The following is a 22,388-nucleotide window of genomic DNA, read 5'->3' on the forward strand; positions in this document are numbered from 1 at the left end:
AGGTTATACAACGGGAATGAGGGGCCAGATGTTATACACCACCGGAGGGTGAGGGGTCGGATATTATACACCGGGATAATGGGGCTGGATGTAATATATGGGGGAGAGGGGCCGGATGTTATACACCGGGGGGGCCAGGGGTCAGATATTATACGCCAGGGTAATGGTGCTGGATGTTATACACCAGGGGGGTGAGGGGCCGGATGTTATACACAGGTGAAGCGCCGGATGTTAAGTACTGGGGTCAATGGGATTGGAAGAAAAACCTGACTTTTCCATGTAGTGTAGATATGTGGATGGATGTGTACATGGCTGTATATACAGACAGTGGGTTGCAGTGTTTGTGGTGTTATTGAGGCTCTGCGTCTTACTTCCATTCTGTTTAGTAATAACATTATTTGGGCACAGTCATTTGGTCATACTTAGGATGTATATGACTTTTTTGGCACCATCTCACTTTTAATTATTTCATTTTACATATTGTTTAACTTATGTCTATAATCAGGGCCGAAGATAATCAGAAACAAAACTAAAAGTGTCTACTCAAATCAATCATCTCGAAGTATGAAGAACCTATGGTTATATGCAGGGCTGGCGTGATTTGCCTTTAGGTTGTTTTGTTCTCCCAGTCCAGGATTTCCCCTTAAATAGAATTGTTTTGTCTCATAAATATTCAAAAGAGTTAAATCTGTCTTCTATAATTATACGTCCATAGACTTCCATGGGACTACATTGTACCCCTGGACAATTCTCATAATGAGGCGCCATATAGCAGCACGTTAATTGCCTATGGCTCCATAGTGCTGAGCCGTAGGGACTCTGCTTATGCGCGTGTTACTTATGGATTATATAGGTAGAAGTGACTACACAGCATGCTGCAGTCATAACGTAGCAATGGCAGGATGGAATTATTCCTTCTAGCCATTATTTTTCTTCTTTTTACAGGCTCCAATGAATTAAAATCTCCAAATCAGTTACCACGAAGTATTGCAAACAATCTAAAAAAAACTCTGATAGTCAAAATGCCAAGTTAAACTTGCCGTTATTTGCCATCGGAGCAGAAGTGCTCCGGATATTTAATAAACTAATAAACTTGGTAACGCTGCAATTATTCAATTATGTATGCCGCTGAGAGCAGGAATCCACTGTTTGATAAAACAACTGGAAATGCAGAATGCAAACAAGCCCGAAAGCGCTCCACCTGGTCCTGCTCAGAACGGCCTCGTAAAGAGGCAAGAAGCCATTACTACAATTACAGCAGATATAAACCTGACCTGGGGGTACACTGAGGATGACAGGGGAGAAGGAGCACGCGTCACTGCAACTTCATAAATGAGGAACTGGTATCTCCTTGGTGGACTTTTATCACCACGACCTGATACAATCTTTTATTGCCCCCCACCCCCCCCAAAAAAAAACATCTCAAATTATAAAAAACAATGCAACTTCTAGAGAAAAGTCTTGCTTTAACGTGAACCTTAAAACCAAGTAAAAGCATCAACTCGGTGCCCTCAACTGCTTTCAGTGCGCATACCAGTCTAATATGGCTGGATCTGTCCCAATTTTCATACTCTGTAATTTGCCTTCCTCTCTTTCTTCAGTGGATGGATCCTCTTCTTCATCTGCATTCTGCCAGCACCATAGGTCCTGGAACTTCCTTTCTCCTTTTTCTCAGCAAGCATTGCTCTTGCCATTATCCAATGAGTTGATCGCTCATGACCGGCTGGAAAGCAGGAGATGAGAGCCAAAGACCTGCCGCACTGCATTTAGAGAGAACAGTAAGTATCAGATAACACTCGCTCTGCTAATAACGCCAATAACGTGAATGGTCACCCCCCAGAAATATATTAATTCCTTATATTTTTTAAGCATTTTCAGCTCCCTTTAATCCCATGGAGATTTCCATCTTACCTACTTCTAAACTGGTTCCCAAGGCTTCTCAACAATGTACCCTGTTTCCACATATGCCGTACACCCCTAAAAATTCCTCAGGTAAGTCAGTGTGGATACAAGTGCTGGTTGGTAATTCTTAATGTGAATGTTCAACCTTGAACCATTTATTATAATAAAGTCCAAAATCTGGTGCTGAATATTTTCTTAATATACCTTTCTAGTGGTTTCAGTTCTGTTTTTCTGATACAGAACCCCAAATCTCCTGCATTGACAATGATTTATAGGGAATCTGTCAGTAGGATGAACCTCTCCCCCACAAGCCGTCTAGATAGTCATGTAGGTCATAGGAAGCTAAATAACATGATACCTTGACATTTGCGATCCGATGTCTTATTCAAGAGAAATCCATGTTTTTTTAATACATAAATGAACTGTTAAGATCTATGGGCAGGACATAGATCTCCCCAAAAATCTGCTTCCAGAGAGGGCGCTACCAGTATGAGACATGTAGAGGAGGAGAGAAAGATCAAACTGTCAGTCATTACATGTCTCACACTGGTAATGCCCACCCAAACCGAAGGGCCTGGCTTACCAGGAGTCAAGCTTGGCTGCAGGTAGCCGCAAGGTGCCACTACTAGGCAGTCCCCGCTACTGCTGTTGCTAACTCTAGGGGTCAAGTACGAAGACACAGATAGGACTAGAGCTCCGTTTAGACTACTAGGTTCTGGATCCTCTGTAAATCATGCACCGTGAGTGTTATTCAAGATAGAGCGGAGTCACAAACGAGAAAAGAACTAATTTCCACACAGTCTACTGTCACTAACTATTTTTCTTAGGAACAAAGATATTCCTACTTGGTCTTGCTAAATGCACAAGGAAGACACATCAAACAAACATTTTGCTAGAAGGCTATATCCACTGTGCTGGACAGCTCGGCACCCAAGAGAACTGATGCTGCGATCTTGTCTATGTGAATTTGCCTGTTGGCGTGTCCGTCTTAAATTACGTGAGTGCAAAGCCCGGGCTCGCCTGCGGTCTAGCACAGTGGTTCACAGTCTTAAGAAATATAGATATAGCTACTCCTATTTCACAACCAAATGTTCCCCTCCCGTCCCAGTATAAACACAAGAAACTAGAGGAAACGTCCGTCCTCGACTATATGGAGAATATTACAGTATTAACCAAATATATGTACATCAGTGAAGGTGCCGGGGACAAAGTCTGTTGGAGCTGAGTCACTGCTCCACCTTATATTGTCCCACAGAGAGACTCCTCTTCCAGAGAACAGAGTGGAAAACACAAGTCCTTCCTAGAGTTCACTGCGTGCTGTGTCAGCACCTAAAGGTAGCATAGAATCCTTAGTTACTGAACAGCACAAATACCTAGTCACAAGTCTAGGGTTTCTGGCCCATGAGTCCGGTAGGAAAAACATGGGCCGTAGAGCGAATATACCTAACTAACTAAAGGCTTAGTTCCGGCATTGTGTCTCTTGGCACCAAAACATGTTGTGTTGCATGCATGTTTACTTACTGCGGCGTCGCAGTGGTCTTTTAGTGTTTCTTACCACCGGGTCTGGCAGGTGTACTCTAGTACTAAATGCCTACCAGCAATTGGCTGGGGCACTTAACTATATGCGCACGCTGCCCCCTTAAGAGCAATGGAGTGCATGCGTACCGAGTGGAAGGTCTCTCCTATATCACATGAGATGGAAGGTCTCTCCTATATTACATGAGATGGAAGGTCTCCTATATTACATTGGATGGATGCTCTCTCCTATATTACATGGTATGGAAGGACTGTCCTATATCACCTCGGATGGAACGTCTCTCTTATCACATGAGATGGAAGGTCTTTCATATATTATATGGGGTGGACAGTATCTCCTATATTACATGTGATGGAATCTCTTTCCTATATTACATGGTATGGAAGGCCTCTCCTATATTACATGTGATGGAAGGTCTCTCCGATATTACAAGGGATGGAAGGTCTCTCCTATATTGTATGGGATGGAAGGCCTCTCCGATATTTCATGGGAAGGAAAGTCTCTCCTATATTATATGGGATGGAAGGCCTCTCCTATATTACATGTGATGGAAGGACTGTCCTAAATCACCTCTGATGGAACGTCTCTCCTATATCACGTGGGATAGAAGGGCTCTCCTATATTACATGAGATAGAAGGTCTTTCCTATATTACATGGGATGGAAGGTCTCTCCTATATTGCATGGGATGAAAGGCCTTGAGAGCTTGGAAAAGTTGAGCTTGTTTAGCTTAGAGAAAGAGACCTCAGAGGAGTTATCATTTATTTGTATGGTCAATATGTTTGGAAAGTAAATGTATGGATAATGAAAAGGACTGGTATATGACCTATTTTTTCCAAAGACCAGGGGCATTCATTATGAATGAAAGAAAGGCAATTCCGGCATATTTATAGGAAAGGATTCTTTACAGTTAGAGTAGTAAGACCCAACCAAAAAAAGTAGTCATGGCGGTGTGATAAAACACTCCGGTATCGCCTTTGCTGGGGTCAAAGGTCACGTGCATTCAGCATGAAACTCAGGCGCAGAGCTGGGATTCGGGTGTAACTGACCCTGGGTCAGGTTTATTAACGGTGAAAGCAATGCAAAAGGAAATAAAACATAAAACAAATCCTTGCCTGTCCGGCACTAACTAAACAATGGACAACCTAACTACCAACTGGCGGGCTTCTCCCGTCCAGCCAAACCACAGTTGCTGTGGGCACTGCTTCCACTCACGTGTGTCTCTCACACAGACAGGCTCTCTGTGTTCCCAGGCTGAGACACTCAACACAACCACCTGGCATCCTTTTATATCCACCTCCCATTATTCATTAGCAAGCAGGTGCGATACTGACCAGACTAGGCCACATAGGAAAGGAATCTGGACGAGATATACCTGCCCTCATCCACTATTCCCACATGATTCTCACATATCCCCCCCTTCTGTTCAGACCACTCCGGTCGAGCAATGACACCCGCCAAACAGTGCACTCGGGACAGGGCATCTGCATTTCCCATCTGTACCCCTGGGCGGTGCTCCACCGTAAAAGTGTAGGCCTGCAGGGCAAGGAACCACCGGGTCACCCGGCTATTCCGTTCCTTGTTCAAGTGCATCCACTTGAGAGGGGCATGGTCAGTGATCAGCCTGAACTTTCGGCCCACCAGGTAATATTTGAGGGCCTCTAGAGCCCACTTAATGGCGAGGCACTCTTTTTCTACGACTGCATACCTTTGCTCGTGTTTATTCAGCTTCCTGCTGAGATAGAGGACTGGGTGTTCCACTCCGTCCCTCACTTGTGAGAGTACGGCCCCGATACCGGTATCAGAGGCATCCGTTTGTACCACAAACTCACTGCGGAAGTCCGGAGTCACCAGTACGGGCTGAGAGCAAAGTGCCCGTTTTAGGCTATGGAAGGCTTCTTCAGCCGCTAAACTCCATTTAATCATGACGGAGTCTTTCCCTTTTGTAAGATCCGACAGGGGGGTAGCGATGGCTGCAAAATTGGGTATGAACCAGCGATAATAACCGGCGATCCCCAGGAAGGCTTGCACCTGCTTCTTGTTGACAGGTTGTGGCCAGTCCTGAACCGCCTGAATCTTATCAACCTGGGGTTTAACAACACCCCTCCCAATTACATACCCCAAATACCGGGCTTCTTCTAGCCCGATGTGACATTTCTTGGGGTTCGCGGTTAGACCTGCCTCCCACAGGTCATCAATCACAGCTCGTACTTTCTGGAGAGGAGTCTCCCAGTCCAAGCTGTAAATGACAATGTCGTCCAAATAGGCCGAAGCGTACTGCCTATGTGGCCTCAGGACTCGATCCATCAGTCTCTGGAAGGTCGCCGGTGCTCCGTGCAGTCCAAACGGCATATACACATACTGAAATAGACCTTCTGGGGTAGCAAATGCTGTCTTTTCTCTGGCAGCCTCCATCAGAGGGATCTGCCAATACCCCTTTGTTAGGTCTAGGGTCGTAATATACCGGGCTTTTCCTAACCGATCTATTAACTTGTCGACCCGGGGCATGGGGTACGCATCAAATTTTGAGACCGCATTCAGTTTCCTGAAGTCATTGCAGAACCGGATTGTGCCGTCCGGTTTAGGAATTAGCACAATCGGGCTGGACCAAGCACTGTGCGATTCCTCAATGACACCTAACTCTAACATGGCCTTCACTTCTCGGGAAACGGCTTCACGGCGCGCTTCCAGGATTCGGTAGGGCTTGACGTGAACTGTGACACCAGGTTCCGTTACCATGTCATGTTTTATTAGCGTAGTCTGCCCGGGTTTTTCTGAGAAAAACTTTGGGTTGTGAAGTAGAAACTGCCTGACCCCAGTCTTTTGCCGCTCCGAGAGAGTCTCTGCAACCCGTACCTCCGATACGGTATGCGAGCAGACAGGACGGGCCAGCTTCGCTGACAAGGCAGACCGATCCTTCCAGGGCTTTATCAGATTTACATGATAGATCTGTTCAGGTTTCCGTTTACCTGCGTGGTATACTTTGTAGTTTACTTCACCAACTCTTTCCTTGATCTCAAAGGGGCCCTGCCACTTTGCCAGGAACTTACTGTCCACCGTGGGGACCAGGATCAACACCCTATCTCCGGGTGCAAACGTACGGATCTTGGCGCCCCTATCATAGATTCGTTTTTGGGCTCCTTTAGCCTGTATCAGGTGTTCTTTGACGATAGGCATAACAGCCGCAATATGGTCCTGCATTTGTGTGACGTGATCTATCACTGTTTTAAATGGAGTTACCTGACCCTCCCAGGTTTCTTTTGCAACGTCTAACAGTCCGCGAGGACGTCGGGCGTACAATAACTTGAAAGGCGAGAATCCCGTGGAAGACTGGGGTACTTCCCTGATGGCAAACAGCAAATACGGAAGTAAATAGTCCCAGTTCTTCCCATCCTTGTCTATCACCTTTCTCAGCATCTGCTTCAGAGTTTTATTGAACCGTTCGACCAACCCGTCTGTTTGAGGGTGATACACGGATGTGCGTAACGGTTCGATTTGTAACAATCGGCAGAGCTCCTTCATTACCCTGGACATAAAGGGGGTCCCCTGGTCGGTGAGTATCTGTTTTGGTATACCGACCCGACTAAACACATGCACCAGTTCCTTGGCAATCGTCTTGGTGGCCGTGTTACGCAAAGGGATGGCCTGCGGGTAACGAGTGGCATAATCCAAGATGACCAGGATATGTTGGTGTCCACGTGCAGACCGTGGAAGGGGCCCAACTAAATCCATCCCAATCCTCTCAAACGGGACTTCAATAATAGGTAGGGGTACCAAAGGGCTACAGAACCGGGGCTTAGGTGCAGAGGCTTGGCAGTCAGGACAAGACTCACAATATACACGGATATCGTGATGCATGCCTGGCCAGACAAAACAGTGTAATATCCTTTCGGTGGTTTTCTGGACTCCCAGGTGACCTCCCATCACATGTCCGTAGGCCAGGTCCAGCACCTGCCGCCGGTAGGGTTTTGGCACGACTAATCGTTGCACCGTATCTTCCCCCTTTTTCTCTATCTGATAGAGTAAATCATTCTCCAGAACCATGTAAGGATATGCCAGCCTAGAGCCAGGTTCTACGGGTACCCCATTTATCACTTTTACATTTGTCCTAGCCTGAGAAAGGGTAGGATCCTTTATTTGCTCGCTTTGGAAGTCATCTTTCTGAACTTCTAAATCCGGCAAACGGGGAGGTGGACGGCTGTCAGCCTCCTCCTCTTCCCCGGTCTCCTCCGTATCACCCGCCATGACTGAAAACGGGAACTGCAGGTCATTTCCCGCAGACTCTTCCCCCGAGTCTTCCGGGGAGACCTCTTCCCGGGGTTCAGGACCCACACGCGCCCTGGGAGAAGAATCATGTACACTATTACCCAAAGGCATCAACTGATTCTCCCACAATTGCCAGAAGTGGGGAAAATCCCGGCCCAGGATAACATCATGCAATAACGCCGGGACGAGTCCCACTTTATTGTTGCACAGACCCATAGGAAGTTGTAATGCATATGACCGTGGTGAGGTACGAACAGGTGTCTCCATGCACACGTTACAGAAAATTTGTCTGCTGGTCCAGTCGGGGCTGACACCAGACTGGCCTTCACCAGAGTCACCACACTTCCCGAGTCTAACAATGCCACCACATTTTTACCATCAACAGTTAAATCACACAAGTGTTTTTCCACATCCTTTTGACCGGCATTCACACTCACTACCCGTGCAACCATAGACATGCGGTTTTTAGAGTCTGTGACGTCGCACTGCATGGGTTCAGTAGTGACCGGACAGTTTGCAGCAATATGTCCTATCTCTTGGCAGCGGAAACACCTAACGGGCCCCTTGCTTAGACCATAGTTCGTTACTCTCGGCCTCGCAGTGCGGGCAGTCCCGTTTTCCTCCCCCACTGTCTTAGGGATTTTTCCATCTCCCCTACTCCCTGGAACAGTCTTACAGGTTCCATGTGGAGATGATGAAGAACGAGGTGGGGTAGCGTCGTCTCGGAGTCCTTCCGCCACGGAGTAACGTTCAACCAGATCCACCAGTTGATCTGCCGTCGTAGGATTTCCATGGCTTACCCACTTCCTCAGGGCTGGCGGTAGAGCTCTCAGGTACTTGTCCATGACGACTCTCTGGATCATCTCTGGCGCTGTCAGCACCTCGGGTTGTAGCCACTTCTTCGTCACGTGGATCAGGTCGAACATCTGTGACCGCGGTGGTTTATCCGGCTGATAAGTCCATTGATGCACTCTCTGTGCACGGACAGCGGTCGTCACTCCCAGCCGGGCCAAGATCTCGGCTTTCAGTTTGTCAAAGTCCTGCGCAGCTTCAGGCTCTAAGTCATAATAAGCCTTTTGGGCCTCACCGGAAAGAAATGGGGCAATCAGGCCGGCCCATCTTGCCTTCGGCCATTTTTCTCGCAACGCCGTCCGTTCAAACGTAGTCAGGTATGCCTCGACGTCATCTTCTGTCGTCATCTTCTGCCAGTACCGACTCACGTGAATCACTCTCGACTCGGCTTCCAGGTTAACCTCAGGTAAGCTTGCCAAGCGCTGCGCCACCTGCTGGAGAAGCGAACGATCGGTAACTGTCATGTCCACCAACTCCTTCAGCTGGGCTATCATCACCCGATTAGCTTCTTGCTGGACGGCGGTGGACTGTACCAGCGCTTTCACCACGTCCTCCATGCTCATGCTTGCAACGTGATGCCCGCATTCTCCACCACAATGTGATAAAACACTCCGGTATCGCCTTTGCTGGGGTCAAAGGTCACGTGCATTCAGCATGAAACTCAGGCGCAGAGCTGGGATTCGGGTGTAACTGACCCTGGGTCAGGTTTATTAACGGTGAAAGCAATGCAAAAGGAAATAAAACATAAAACAAATCCTTGCCTGTCCGGCACTAACTAAACAATGGACAACCTAACTACCAACTGGCGGGCTTCTCCCGTCCAGCCAAACCAAAGTTGCAGTGGGCACTGCTTCCACTCACGTGTGTCTCTCACACAGACAGGCTCTCTGTGTTCCCAGGCTGAGACACTCACACAACCACCTGGCATCCTTTTATATCCACCTCCCATTATCCATTAGTAAGCAGGTGCGATACTGACCAGACTAGGCCACATAGGAAAGGAATCTGGGCGAGATATACCTGCCCTCATCCACTATTCCCACATGATTCTCACAGCGGATATATCACAACATTTATAGAAGGGCTGGAAGCTTTTCTTCCTACCAATGTCATTGTGGATTATAAATAATCTAGCGATAGAGAATGTAGGACTGGTGGAGAAAGGGGGAACTTGAAGAACCTTTGTCTCTTTTTTCAACCAACTATGTAACAATATCTACTGTGCTGATCTATCCAGATCCGATCCAACAAGATACATTGTGCCTGAGATCCTCTGTATTACACAGCAGCATAGTAAGGAAGGAGGAAAGTGATTGTCCCACATAGTCCGAGGATGCGTAGGTTTCTGCTTCGGCAATCTCCGGTTACATCATCCTTTTGAACCTGTTCAGACACTTTTAAATTAACTCACAAGTGAATATGTCATAGCATTTATACCTGCTGCAAAAAAAGTAATGGGATTCTCCACTTTCAGAAAATACCAGTCCCCAGGTGAAATTGATATTTAAACCAATATGCTTTTCTCACCCTCCCCAGGTCCAGCGCTGAGTCTCTGTGGCTGCTCCCTGTATCTGATATTGGCTGCTTCACTGACATCACGTTGGCAGTGTGGCATCCAATCACTGAGCTTAGCAGCTCTGCCCGTGTAGGCATGTGTATATATATATATATATATATATATATATATATATATATATATACACACACACACACACATATATATATATATATATATATATATACACATATATATACACACACACACACACACACACACACACACAGTATATAGCAGCACAATTTCATGAGCAAAAAATTGCAGCAGAAAAAACAGCATTAACTCCACATGTGAACACGGTCTTACTGTTCAACCAAAGTGAATGAGATTTCATGAAAACTCTGCCCCCTGTGGGTCTAAAGAAGCTGATGAGCTGTGCAGTTTTGATGTTTTTTTCTCTATAGACTTCTATGTGGAGCCTGAAAAAAACCTATGTAAAAAAAATGCTGTTGAATTTTTAAGTGCAGAATAAAAGTTTTTTCTGTCCTATCAAAAAGCTGCTTCACATCTGCACCAAAAACGTATCAAATAAGGGAGAAAAGGCAAAAAAAAAAAAGCAAAGAGCATCAAAGAAGATTGTTGTTACATTGTGTGATGTGGATACAGGCAAAAAACATGCAGTTAAAAAGCAGCTGAAAAAAGGCAGCATTTATGCTATTGAACTTTTTTTATGGAATTAATGGAGGAAAACCATTAATCACATCATTTTTGATTATCCCATTTACCGATCTGTTCACTGTATTGTACGAGTTGTTTCTGTTATTTGCTGATTTGTGATATTTATATTTATTTTTAAAGTGAATTAAAAAATTAAATTTTTTTGTAATTTTATGGAAAAAAAATCTGACTTTTTTCCCCTCTAGAATACAGGTACACAGAAATACACTGGTATATAGAGATGTATCTTTGTGTACCGGTACTATCTGCCTGTAATTTCTGAGTCTACACTGCACATTCCAGTACAGAAAATTCTCCTTCACTGAGAAGTGCAGTTTTTGTTGGTGCCTACAATGATGCAGGTTGTGAGTTCGAATCCTGGGGAAAGAAGATCTCAAGAAGAGAGAATAATTGTTTATTTATTAGAATATAAGCATGTGCAGAGCAGAGATGCCGGCCCTAATACCCAAGGAGGAGGTACTGTGCAAGAAAGGAATTGTATAGCGTGGAAGATGGGACACAGCCCGGTTGTTCTGGGACAGCAGGACAGCTCTCTCAAATCTAGCCAGTCCCACTGGTTCTGGGACGAGTTCTGGATACCGATCCTGTGACTGGGCAGATACCCTTCTAAGGCCCTCTCCCAAGTCTCCTTAGGCAAGGTATCTTCTCCATGCTTATGAGACTGCGCTGAGAGACACAGCAAACCTTCTAGCAATGGCGCTTATAGCCGTGCCATCCTGGTGAAACTGATGAAACTGGACCTGTGCAAACATAATGGGCTACCTCATGAGTCTAACAAAACTTCGGGGGGCTTCCTGCACCGGTTGCCACTTTCTTTTGCACCAAACCACCCCTTTTTCTAGGGACCCCATAAGTGCCCCATGGTGCGTCTTTATTAATAGCAATCCTTTACCAGTTCCAGCAATATGGAGAAGTATCAGGAGTTGCTGTCGTCTGTTTTTCTGCACACTCCCTGTACAGAGAGGACTATGGAGACGTTGCATTTCTGGCGGGAATAGCAATATACGTCACTTAGGAGTTAAATACCTGAACAGGTAGAACAGGATGATGTAACAGGAGGCTGGAAAAGCAAAAGTCCAAATTCCCTCTGCGGACATGAGACACTTTCACTTTCCTCACGTTCCAGGTGTAACACGCTGCCACAATGCATATTATACGTCATCTATTACCACGCCGGCATATTAGGCTGTGATGTGGTATGCATGGAGTATTGGATCTTGCTCCTTGGCTGCCATTACTTGCACTTTGGATCCGTCTGCACACAAGATTTGCATAGTATACAGTTTTCGGTCATTGCAGCCATTGTTCACTACCAACATTTCATCTAGTTGGTACTTAAAGCGGATCTGGCAGCAGATTTCACGATACAAACTGCATACATTATTAAATAGATCTCTTAGACCTGATAAGGCTGGTGTACTTCCTTTGAAAATCCATAAGAGGATCCTTTTTGAAAAGTTTTTCCCTCCTGATATTAAAATGAGCTCTAGCTTGATTGCTCTTAAGCTAATTTTAATAGCAAGATTATATAGATTGTGCAGCCATGAGTTATCAAAGTAAGTACATCGGTCTCATCAGGTCTAATGATTTATGTAATAATCTATATACTTTCAATTGTGATATCCGGTGACAGATCCTTTGTTAAGGTGAAGTTCCACCTTCTGACACAATGTTGTCCATAGGTCTAACATCCTGTTACAACTGAATATGAGATCGGTGGCGTCCGACACCCCTAACGATCAGCTGAAATTTGCTCCAGTGATGGCTGGATATATGTGATGTATGGGGCAGAACACAGTAGCCATGCACATTACTTAGTGGCCATTGCACCTTATTTCCTATTCCATTAATTGGGAGATTAAGTGCCGCGGCCACTAACAATGCACGGGGTTACAGTGTTCTGCCCCATAGAGTTCAGTGATCCAATTCTGTTTTCCTACAGCCACCACTAGGTGGAGCTTACTATATATTGTGCTATTGTTGAGTTCAATGTATACACAGTATGTCGGAAAGCTCCCCCTAGTGGTGACTGGTGACAGTGAGAATTTCATAATTTAGCTCTATGGCTATGCATGCACAGGAGATGGAAAAAAAAGAGAACTGTGACCTCAAAATTTTGGACTTATTTAAATGTTAAAAAAATGATTTAAGTTTGGACATTCATTTTAATTATCACAAACCAGCGTATACTAGTGAATCCGCTAAGAACTACAGCCAAGTGCAACAGGGTCAGCTTTAGGGGTGTACGACTTGTTACTCAAAAGTGATGCTACCACTATATAGCAGTAATATTTAGGCTATTGCTGATATTTGGTCACTGTACGGTGGTATGCTTTGAGCACTGTGTGGTGGTACTTAGGATTTGCATGGTGCAGGCACATGTGTGTGATGTTGGATGCTATTTAATATTGCTATTAAGGAAACTATATGACATCATACTATATGACCATTATATAATTAGGCACTGTGTATGGGGCACCACCAGACGATATTATACAGGACACCGTGCACCGTAAGGCCTGCCCAGAGTGCTACCTATAAAGGAAGCAGTCCTCACAGCCAGTATGCATGACATTTCAGCCGATATCGCTGCTCCATGGAATTACAGGACATCCAAACCAAAGTTCGAGGAGCTCACTGACTTGTTATTCCCCTCAAAAATAAGTCATAACTTGCTCATTGCTCGGTGTTTGACCACTAGGACCGCTCCAAGATCGGGGCTCTGGAACACTGAGAACAAAGCCCCGTCCTGAATGGAGGGGATGTGCATATGCTTGGCCTCTCTTCCTTTCATTGACTATGGGACTGCTGTGAAACAATCCCATAGCTAATGAAGGAAGTGATGGTCAAGCATACGCACAATCTCTACATTCAGGGTGGGCTGCAGTGCTCCATTCCAGATTTTTGGATTGCTAGTGTTCCCAGTGATTGGACTTCTTATTTCTGGGAATAACCCTTCATATGCAGTCACCTTTGCATGCAGCATTGTTCTTCATCAATAAAACCTCAATATTTCTCCAGATTTCCCATTTCACCTGCTCCCACGGATCCTGAAGCCAGATTTTCTCCTATGCGGCCCACTACTTAGTCAGTCAATCGCTGGTGTTTTGTTTCCTGCAGTGGCGAGAAAATATATGCGAGCCATGAGGCTGACATGAAGACCTTTGGTATGTATCCGGAGGAGGAGATCGAGCTTTGACAGGCGCAGGCTGCAACTGACAGACCTGACGTCACCTGCTCACCTGGAAAAGAAAGTGAAACCTGTTTAGAAGTTCCCTATGAACAATGTGGTTCCCATTCTCCTTTAAATTACATCATCAAAGAAATCTGGAAGATATCATGAAAGTGAATTCAATTTTCCCCCGGAGCACGGAGTATAAAAGAAGAAACATGGAGCATCCTACATCAAACTCACCAACCCTCCCAGTGAGATGCGCCCTACAAGAGCAGGTGAGGGGTCCGCGCTGTCATATTGGATAATGCATTGAAACCTTAAGGATATTTTTGGTTTATTTTTGCCCTTCTCCTGATTTGCAGATATGGTTGCCGCCATCAGAATTGTGGTTCTTCTTGCCCTGTATTTTGCGTGCCTGCAGGACGCGGCCGAGGGTCATCCGATCCAGAATCACTGTCATATGTCTAAATATAAAAAGATGCAACCGAACGCCATGTCACCGGCCCGAAAACTCCAGAACTTACAGGTGAGTAGAGGTCAGGGCTTGGAAGCGAGGGTGCAAAATGGAAGGTCAGCAAGGTGCAAGGGTCTTCTACCTGCAAGTCCCATATAACTTTTTTCAATGGGAATTCACCCGGGACCCCCCTCTATATGGGTGGCTGCTAACAAACTGAATGGATCCCTGTATAACCCTTTTTTGCAATGGCCATAAGTAATTCTATATTTCCACTGCCTTGACTGCTGCAGTGGACGATGATTTCCTGGGAATAAATTGGGGTCTCGAGGTGATCCCTGGGATGGCCAGTGATAAGAAATCCCGTATAAATGTGCGATCGGCCCCAAAAAGTAGATTATAAAAAAACCATTGTGTAAGTGACCCTCTGAGACACTGTGTCCATCCAGTGGCTTGTGTAAAAGTGCACAGAAAGATAGTCGGACATGTTTATCAGATGGGATCTGACCTGATTTTCACTCTACCCGCAGCACAAGAAGTCGTCGTGCCACCACGGCCTCCGTCTGAGACACTTTGAGAACTGCGATATAAAGGTAAGGCGCTCAAGCTTCATCCCTTATGCAAAATGTGTAGCAGGACCCCCCGACTACTATAAGCGCTCCTTGCATGGATGCGACGGCGATCCTTATGCCATCTATAGCTATGCTCCAATGTCCAGGGAAGCTGGGGACCTAAGAAACAGCTCCCAAGACTGTGATCCGGGTCTGACAGGTTGTAACACATAGAAAGGGTTATTATATAGTCATGATTGTTGGTAAAAGTTAAAAAAAAAAACATTCCCACAATGAGTTTTTGATGCTGAAACATTTCTGCATTTGTGTAAATTAGGTTACTTGCGGTTTTTCGCTGCATTTTTGTATGCAGTCTCCTATCGTCTTTTTGACGCTGCATTTTTGTATGCAGTCTTCTATCGTCTTTTTGACGCTGCATTTTTGTATGCAGTCTTCTATCGTCTTTTTGACGCTGCATTTTTGTATGCAGTCTTCTATCGTCTTTTTGACGCTGCATTTTTGTATGCAGTCTTCTATCGTCTTTTTGACGCTGCATTTTTGTATGCAGTCTTCTATCGTCTTTTTGACGCTGCATTTTTGTATGCAGTCTTCTATAGTCTTTTTGACGCTGTATTTTTTTTTGCCTCTTTTTGGTATGTCAGGCTTTATGGAAAGTTGCGTTGTTTTTGATACTTCCCGGTATTTGGCTTTTGGTAAAACTTATTAGATATCCTCAGGTGTGGATTACATGCATTCTTGATGGAGAAGCGCACTAGGAATGCATGTGCGTATTTACCTGCGGATTTTCCGCCTCTAATATAACTCTATGGGGAAAATCGGCCCAGAAAACTGAACGTACCGCAACAGAAATTGACGCGCTGCAGATTTGAACCGCACACCGCGGGACAGTTTACGCCGAGTATAAAGAAGCGCACCGGGCAGGAGGTTTCTATAAATCCCATCCTCTTTGCTGGAGCCGTAAGACGCCGCGTTTCTGATGCAGCGTAAATACGCACCAAAAGCTCATGGTGGGAACATAGCTTTAAAGGGAAAGAAAGTTGCCAAAGTAAAAGCGTTAATTGCTATTAAATAAAAAACGCCTGAACTAAAAAATATAATTACTATTAGTAAAAGGTAAAGTAGTAAAAACGATACGTATTTGATGTCACTGCACTGTATATATTCTACATGTCCCTTATACCACGTACTGAACAGCATGAAGGATCTGCACAATATCTTTTATATACCATCCCCGAAAAAGAAAAATTGTTGCCACAAAAATAAAACCATGAAAAAGAGACATTCCCTCCATGGTTAGACGCACAATGGGGGTCCCCTGTGCTGTACCGTCCATTTATACCCCCCACTTGTCATATGCCCCCCATGGCTGCGGACATATGGACGTTACACCTCGGCTTTTCCCTGTTCTTGTCTTTCTGATGATCACCTGAAACGACACAAGCAAGTGTAAAACCCGAGCCTGCCTGCGTCCCGCGCTGCACAAACCATGGGCGCGATACGGACATTGCCCAGCCGGCTGCCAGGCGCTTGTTCATGCGCCATTGTTACAGACACTCAACCTGTCTCCGTTGACTTGTCTGTACAGTTGTTATACTGTAGGTGACAAAAAGAATTACCGAGATCACCCACATTGTAAAGACAAGTACAAGATATTATAAACTATCCATCCAAAAAACATGAAGCAGGGCGAGTATTATGTCTGATGGTATTAGGATACTTCCATGACTACCTAAATAGGTTAAAAAAAAAAAAAAAAACTTCCAAGCTGATTAAATTCTTAAAATATTTTTATACTAATATTTGATCAGTTTTTCTGATACAGAGCTTCAAACCCTCTGCATCAGCAGAAAATAAAAAAATATGTTGAATACCAGCACTGGCCACTAGAGGGAGCTTCAGTGTTTCCCATTGACTTCAATAATAAGGCAGTAAATAAGCTCCCTCTAGTGGCGGCCACAGGTATCTAACATGTCATTTTTTAATTTAACAGTCCTCAATGGGGTTCGTACCTGCAGTTGTCACCAAAGGGGATATTATGTACTACATTACATGTGTTTTTATCTGCATACTGTTCATTGAACTTAAAGGGGTGGGGGATTTAAAAAATACATTATATTATATATAATTTTTTTTTCACTTAAATTCATTTATTCTGGGCTAAAAATAAATTTTAATAGTATGTCATTAAAAATGTTGCACTGTTTGTCTTCTATAGCTTTTGAATTGCACTTTCTATTGCTGGTTGCAAAATGAGTTAACTGAGAATCCATCAGCGAGCTCAGTTTGCAACTCTGTTTGACTTATGACCAAAGACCACATCTAAGATAAGGGAGGGAAAAAAGACCCTTGTAAATGCTAAAGGGTGCAAAATATTTACTGAAACGCAGTTAAGAAATGACCTTTAGCTGAAAATAAAGGCATAAAATGGAATGTCCCTAGATGTGAACAAACCCTTTAAGGTGATGAGTAAGTGGTAAATGTACCATATTGTGTTCTGATAACTGCATATGTCTCCGCAGGGCAGAGACAGACTGATGCTCACCTTATACCGGGTGTCACTGGTCGTCGACGTGCTGGAAAATATGAATAAGACGGAACTCGTAAAGCAAAATCTCAACACTTTCTCCATTCTCAAGTCAGACCTGATGAATTGTGTAAGTGCAAAAACGTAGATCTCTCTCATACTGGTGAACTAGGCAAGGTGTATGGAGTAAGAGAGCGAAGGACGCTGCACTCGGAGTGATTTTTTTGTGTGCTCAGTGGCTAAATGCCACATTCTGTGATATTAGTCAATCAGTCCCTGGTGACTTGAGTTCTTGTGACCTATATTAGTGCTCTGGTCCATAGTGTCCAGTGATTTCACACCATAGTCACTGGGCCCCTAAGTGTCATGGTGACCCAGTGTCTGGTGTTTAGTGAATAAGTGTTCCAGTCCATAATGTCCAGTGTTTTAATACCCCATGTCCAAAGTGATATGGTGTCCCAGTCTCTGGTGTTTAGTAGTTAAATGCAGCTGTCCAGAGTGTCCTGTGTTTTAATACCCTTTTCCCCGGTTTCTAGTGCATGATGTTCAGTGGATAAGTGATCTGGTCCACAGTACCCAGAGTTTCAACACCCTGGATTCTAGCGTCTAGTGTTGTGGTGATCAAATCTAGTCTATTCAGTGGCTAAGTGCTCCAGTCCATATTATTCAGCGTTTTAGTACCCTGGTGTCTAGTGTTATAGTGAGCCATTTTTCATTGTTCAGTAGATAAATGTTCAAGTCCATAGTGTCCAGTGTTTTATTACTATCGTTCCTGTTTAGTGACATAGTGATCCAGTGTCTGGTGTTCAGTGAATAAGTGTTCTGGTCCATAGTACCCCCCAGTGCTAGATCCTAGTGTTATGGTGTCCCAGGCTCAAAGATTCAGTGAATAAGTGCTCCAGTTCATAGTATTTAGTATTTCACTACCCTAGTCCCTGGTGCCTAGTGTTGTGGTCAGTGGATAAGTGCTCCAGTTCTTAGTGTCCTATTTTTTAATAACAGTCCCTGGTGTCTGTTGAACAGTGGATTTGTGCTTTGGTCTAAAGTATCCATAGTTTCAACTCCACAGACCCTGTTGTCTAATGCTATGCTGACCTTATACCCTGATGGTTCAGTGGGTACATGCTCCAGGTCATAGTATTCAGAGTTTTACCTTTCTAGTCCCTCGTGTCTAGTGTAATGGTGACCTACGCAGTCTCGGTTATTTTGGTGAATCAGTGTTCCGGTCAATAGTACCCAGAGTTTTAACACCCTAGTCCTACACTGGTACTTGATGTGTCGTTGGCTTTCCTGCCTCCCTCTGGCATTGAGCATGCAGGGACCTAAAGATCATATACAATAGCAGTCAGGCTCACAAGCGGATATTCCTCCCTGCCATCGGGTGAGAGTCTGGACATCCCCATACACATCAGATTACAGTAATCCAATGTGCATGGACCCCTTAGGCCCCAATATCTGCAGTTTTTCTTTAATGCTCTTCATTTTTACCGATACCTCAAAAGCGTTTATTGAGATGAGTAATGCACGGGTTTGAGCGACGATGGTTCCTTGTCATTTTGGAGAAAGTATACATTTATCATCTTTATTCTTTTCCAGGATATGGAGAAATCCCCAGAGTTGAAAAATTGTCGGCATCATCTCAAGCAATACAGAGAGACGGTAAATATTTAGTGCCGGAAATGGAGCAGATAAAAAGTAATGGAGGGAACTCCGCACGTCGGAAAGGACCTGTCACCGCTCCTGGTTTAGTAATTACCTAATATTCCCCATGAAATAACAACTCTGCGTTGTACGATTCCTCTGTTATTCCTCTTAGAAAAATTTACGAAAAAATTGACAATTGGGTGTTACCTTTCTCCTCTTTTCAAAGGGGGCGTGTCCCTATGCAGTCTAACGTCAGCACTGACTGGACAGCTTCCGAATATACTGTATATGGACATGCTGCCAAGTGGTAACACCCATTTGTCAATTTATTCATATTTAGGGGGGTGGGATAGCAGAGAAGAACTGGTCTTTCTTGGAGAATATTTACTAAAATAGTCCCTTTTAAGCTTTGCCATAGATATAAGTTTGGGTTTTTTTGCAACCTTTCTAAGAGTTTTGGAGACAAATGTCACACCCAAGGTGTCTGCTGGAGACAGATAACTACCGTATTTTGCGGTTTATAAGACGCACCCCAAATTTTGAAGAGAAAAATACGAAAAAAAACCCTTGTTTTTAATAAAATGGTGGTGCTTCTTATAAGTCATGCGTCTTACTGCTTACCGGGGGTGGTGACTGTGGTGAAGCGGGGTCCCAGGCACGCTGCTGGTGGAGGCAGGAGTGGGACGATGCTGCGGATCCCAGACTGGGAGAATTGGTTGTTCGGATGTGTGACGCTGCGGGTGTTCGGTAGTGTGGGGGCTCCGCTGACATTTTGTGAAAGCCCGGAGCCCCCGTACTTCCATAGTTTAGTTTTTAGTGGACTCCGGGAAAATGGCTGCCGGGGGTGGCGCATGTGCAGATGGAGATCTTGGCGCTGCAATCTCATCTCCTGAGATATTGATGCCGAGATCTCCATTTGTGTATGTGCCGCCCCCGGCAGTCATTTTCCCGGAGTCCACCGCAATAGAAGTGTGGGGGTCTCGGGCTTTCACAAAATGTCGGCGGGGCCACCACACTACCGAACACCCGCAGTGTCGCACCTCCAAACACCCCCTCATCCCAGCCTGCAGCAATGCGCCACTCTTACAGTCTCCAACAGCGACCTTGAGACCCTACTCCACCGCGGCCGGCAAGGTATATTCGAATTATAAGATGCACCCCCATTTTCCCCAAAAATTTTGGGGAAAAGTGCATCTTATAATCCAAAAAATACGGTATATAATATGTATGAGAACTGTCATTGCAAAAACTTTTGACATGTTGAAAGTTTACATTAGTGGGTGTCTGAATGCCAAGACCTCCATCGATCTGTAAAATGAAAGGGCAGAAGCATTCAGCCAAGCTATACTCTCCTTCAAGGGGACATGTCACTTGCCATAAATATGGAAAATTGTGTTACCTGGTGTAAATGCCGCTGTTCTCCTGAATCGGGCAATGTTTTTCTCTTGCTCCTGCTCCTCTCCGTTCCTGAGCTATGGCCTCTGCTTCCCAGGATATACCCTTGTTATCCAACAGGGCGTGCTCCTTAAGAAAAAGGAGTTGGTGACCACGCCCACCTGGCAAAAAAGACTAGATTTATGCACAGGAAAGTGGGGGCCATATCTCAGGAATGGAGAGGCGCAGGAAGAAAAGTAAAACATTGTCGGATTCAGGAGAACAGCGGCAATTACACCAGGTAAGAAAATTACCTATTTCTGACAAGTGACAGGTTCTCTTTAACACAGATATTCTATCGGGTCCATCTTCAGTTCGGAGACCATCGCTCCGTGATCAGTGAGAGTCTGAGATCTCCGCATACACCCACCAATCAAAATTTCTGACATGTCTCTGATATGCAAAAAGGTGTTTTTTTTTTGTTTTTTTCTTTAATTTTTACGTGAGTGGAAATTGGCAACATTTCTGCACACTTTTCCCACTTTTACGCCATTCCCGTGGTCAACATCTGCCCGACATATCCACTTTAATATGGGTGTGAACCTAATAAATGAAACATTGATTGAAACTATCATTCCTAACGTGCTTCTTCTTTTCTCCTAAACTTAGGTGACTCAAGAGTGTCTGAAAAATGATGTTCTCACCAGCCTGGTTTGGATTTTAACAGAAGATATGGGGCAACTAATTCATGGGGGTCAAAGTGCCGAAGAAATGATAAAGACAGATCGCCATGTCACTGCCAAACCACCTCCTGCAAAGAAACAAAAAGGCAAAAGGAAGAAGAAAGGCAAGAAAACAAAAAAGAAGGCAGACTAAAAACATTTGTGAAGACAAAAAGAACAATTCCAGCTGTCCTAGCAACCGCAATTACTTTTTAAAGGAGGCCGAACTCTGTTTCTATGAGTGACGTATAGTGTTGCTAAGGCTGACAATGTCCCACATTTTATAGGCCTTATTTTTAAAATTGTCTCCATGTTGCCCCCTGGCTACCAATCAGAGCTCAGCTTTCATTTTGAAAATAGCTCTGGTTAAATGAAAGCTGCGTTGTGATTGGTTGCTATGTTTACCATCATCTTACCATCAAAATCAAAGTTGGACGATATACAAAAATGAACAAAGGCCGCAAAGACGTTACATTTCCGCTATCGTGCGGTGAATGGACACGATATTTCGCTCAGGTGACTTTTATATGTTAATAATATGTATTTATTAATAATAATAATTTATAATTTAATTGTGGAGTTAGGGTGCCATTTCCTTGCACAATTTATTTATATTTTTATGTATATCTTTTATAAAAATTAAATTATTAGAATTTTTCATCAGTTGTTTGAATTTTATTACCGGAAGGGGAAATGGGGCCGTACATTTTGTAAAATGTTTTTGGTGTGAAAAGTTTACCAGTTTCCCTATATTTCAAGTGAAGGCTTGTCAAGTGTAGGAGCATTGATCATAGGGGTGCTTCGTTTTCTGGCAGTCAAAAACTTCAGTTTTCTTTTAGCAGAAATCACTTTAGGAATCGCTATTTTTCTCTGGTTGCTTGTACACCGGAAGCTTTATTTATTTTATTTTTTTGTCATTTCCTGAGATTTTTTTTTTTCTTTCATTTTTTGGGGTCTTTTTTTTTTACTGATGTTTTTAGATATTTTTTTAATCCATAAGACCACGTTCCATAAATACTGCATTTTTCCAGGGCACATCAAATTCTAGTTACACCACTGACATCCACATTGCTTGGACTGTTAAATACATATAACGTCCCTCATCCAGGTATATATATTCCCCATCCTGGT

General features: G+C 44.3%; 1 protein-coding gene across 1 annotated transcript; it reads left to right on the plus strand.

The window, feature by feature from the left end:
* The first annotated feature begins 1,647 nt into the window (after positions 1-1,647).
* Positions 1,648-21,917, plus strand: LOC141051914 (uncharacterized). The gene is made up of 8 exons (XM_073549038.1): positions 1,648-1,778; positions 1,870-1,992; positions 13,913-14,242; positions 14,330-14,493; positions 14,952-15,014; positions 17,513-17,647; positions 19,114-19,176; positions 21,205-21,917. The coding sequence occupies exons 3-8, from the start codon at positions 14,224-14,226 to the stop codon at positions 21,409-21,411; spliced, it is 651 nt and encodes a 216-aa protein (XP_073405139.1). The 5' UTR covers positions 1,648-1,778; positions 1,870-1,992; positions 13,913-14,223; the 3' UTR covers positions 21,412-21,917.
* Positions 21,918-22,388: the final 471 nt, after the last annotated feature.

The sequence above is a fragment of the Dendrobates tinctorius genome, unplaced genomic scaffold (genome assembly GCF_039654945.1).
Source record: "Dendrobates tinctorius isolate UK_male_01 unplaced genomic scaffold, ASM3965494v1 ptg000158l, whole genome shotgun sequence".
Classification (NCBI taxonomy): Eukaryota; Metazoa; Chordata; class Amphibia; order Anura; family Dendrobatidae; genus Dendrobates; species Dendrobates tinctorius.

Coding starts and splice junctions, on each gene's coding strand:
- LOC141051914 (XM_073549038.1), top strand. Junction 14,494..14,951: donor GAAAACTCCAGAACTTACAG/GTGAGTAGAGGT, acceptor CTCTACCCGCAG/CACAAGAAGTCGTCGTGCCA. Junction 15,015..17,512: donor TTGAGAACTGCGATATAAAG/GTAAGGCGCTCA, acceptor ATGTCTCCGCAG/GGCAGAGACAGACTGATGCT.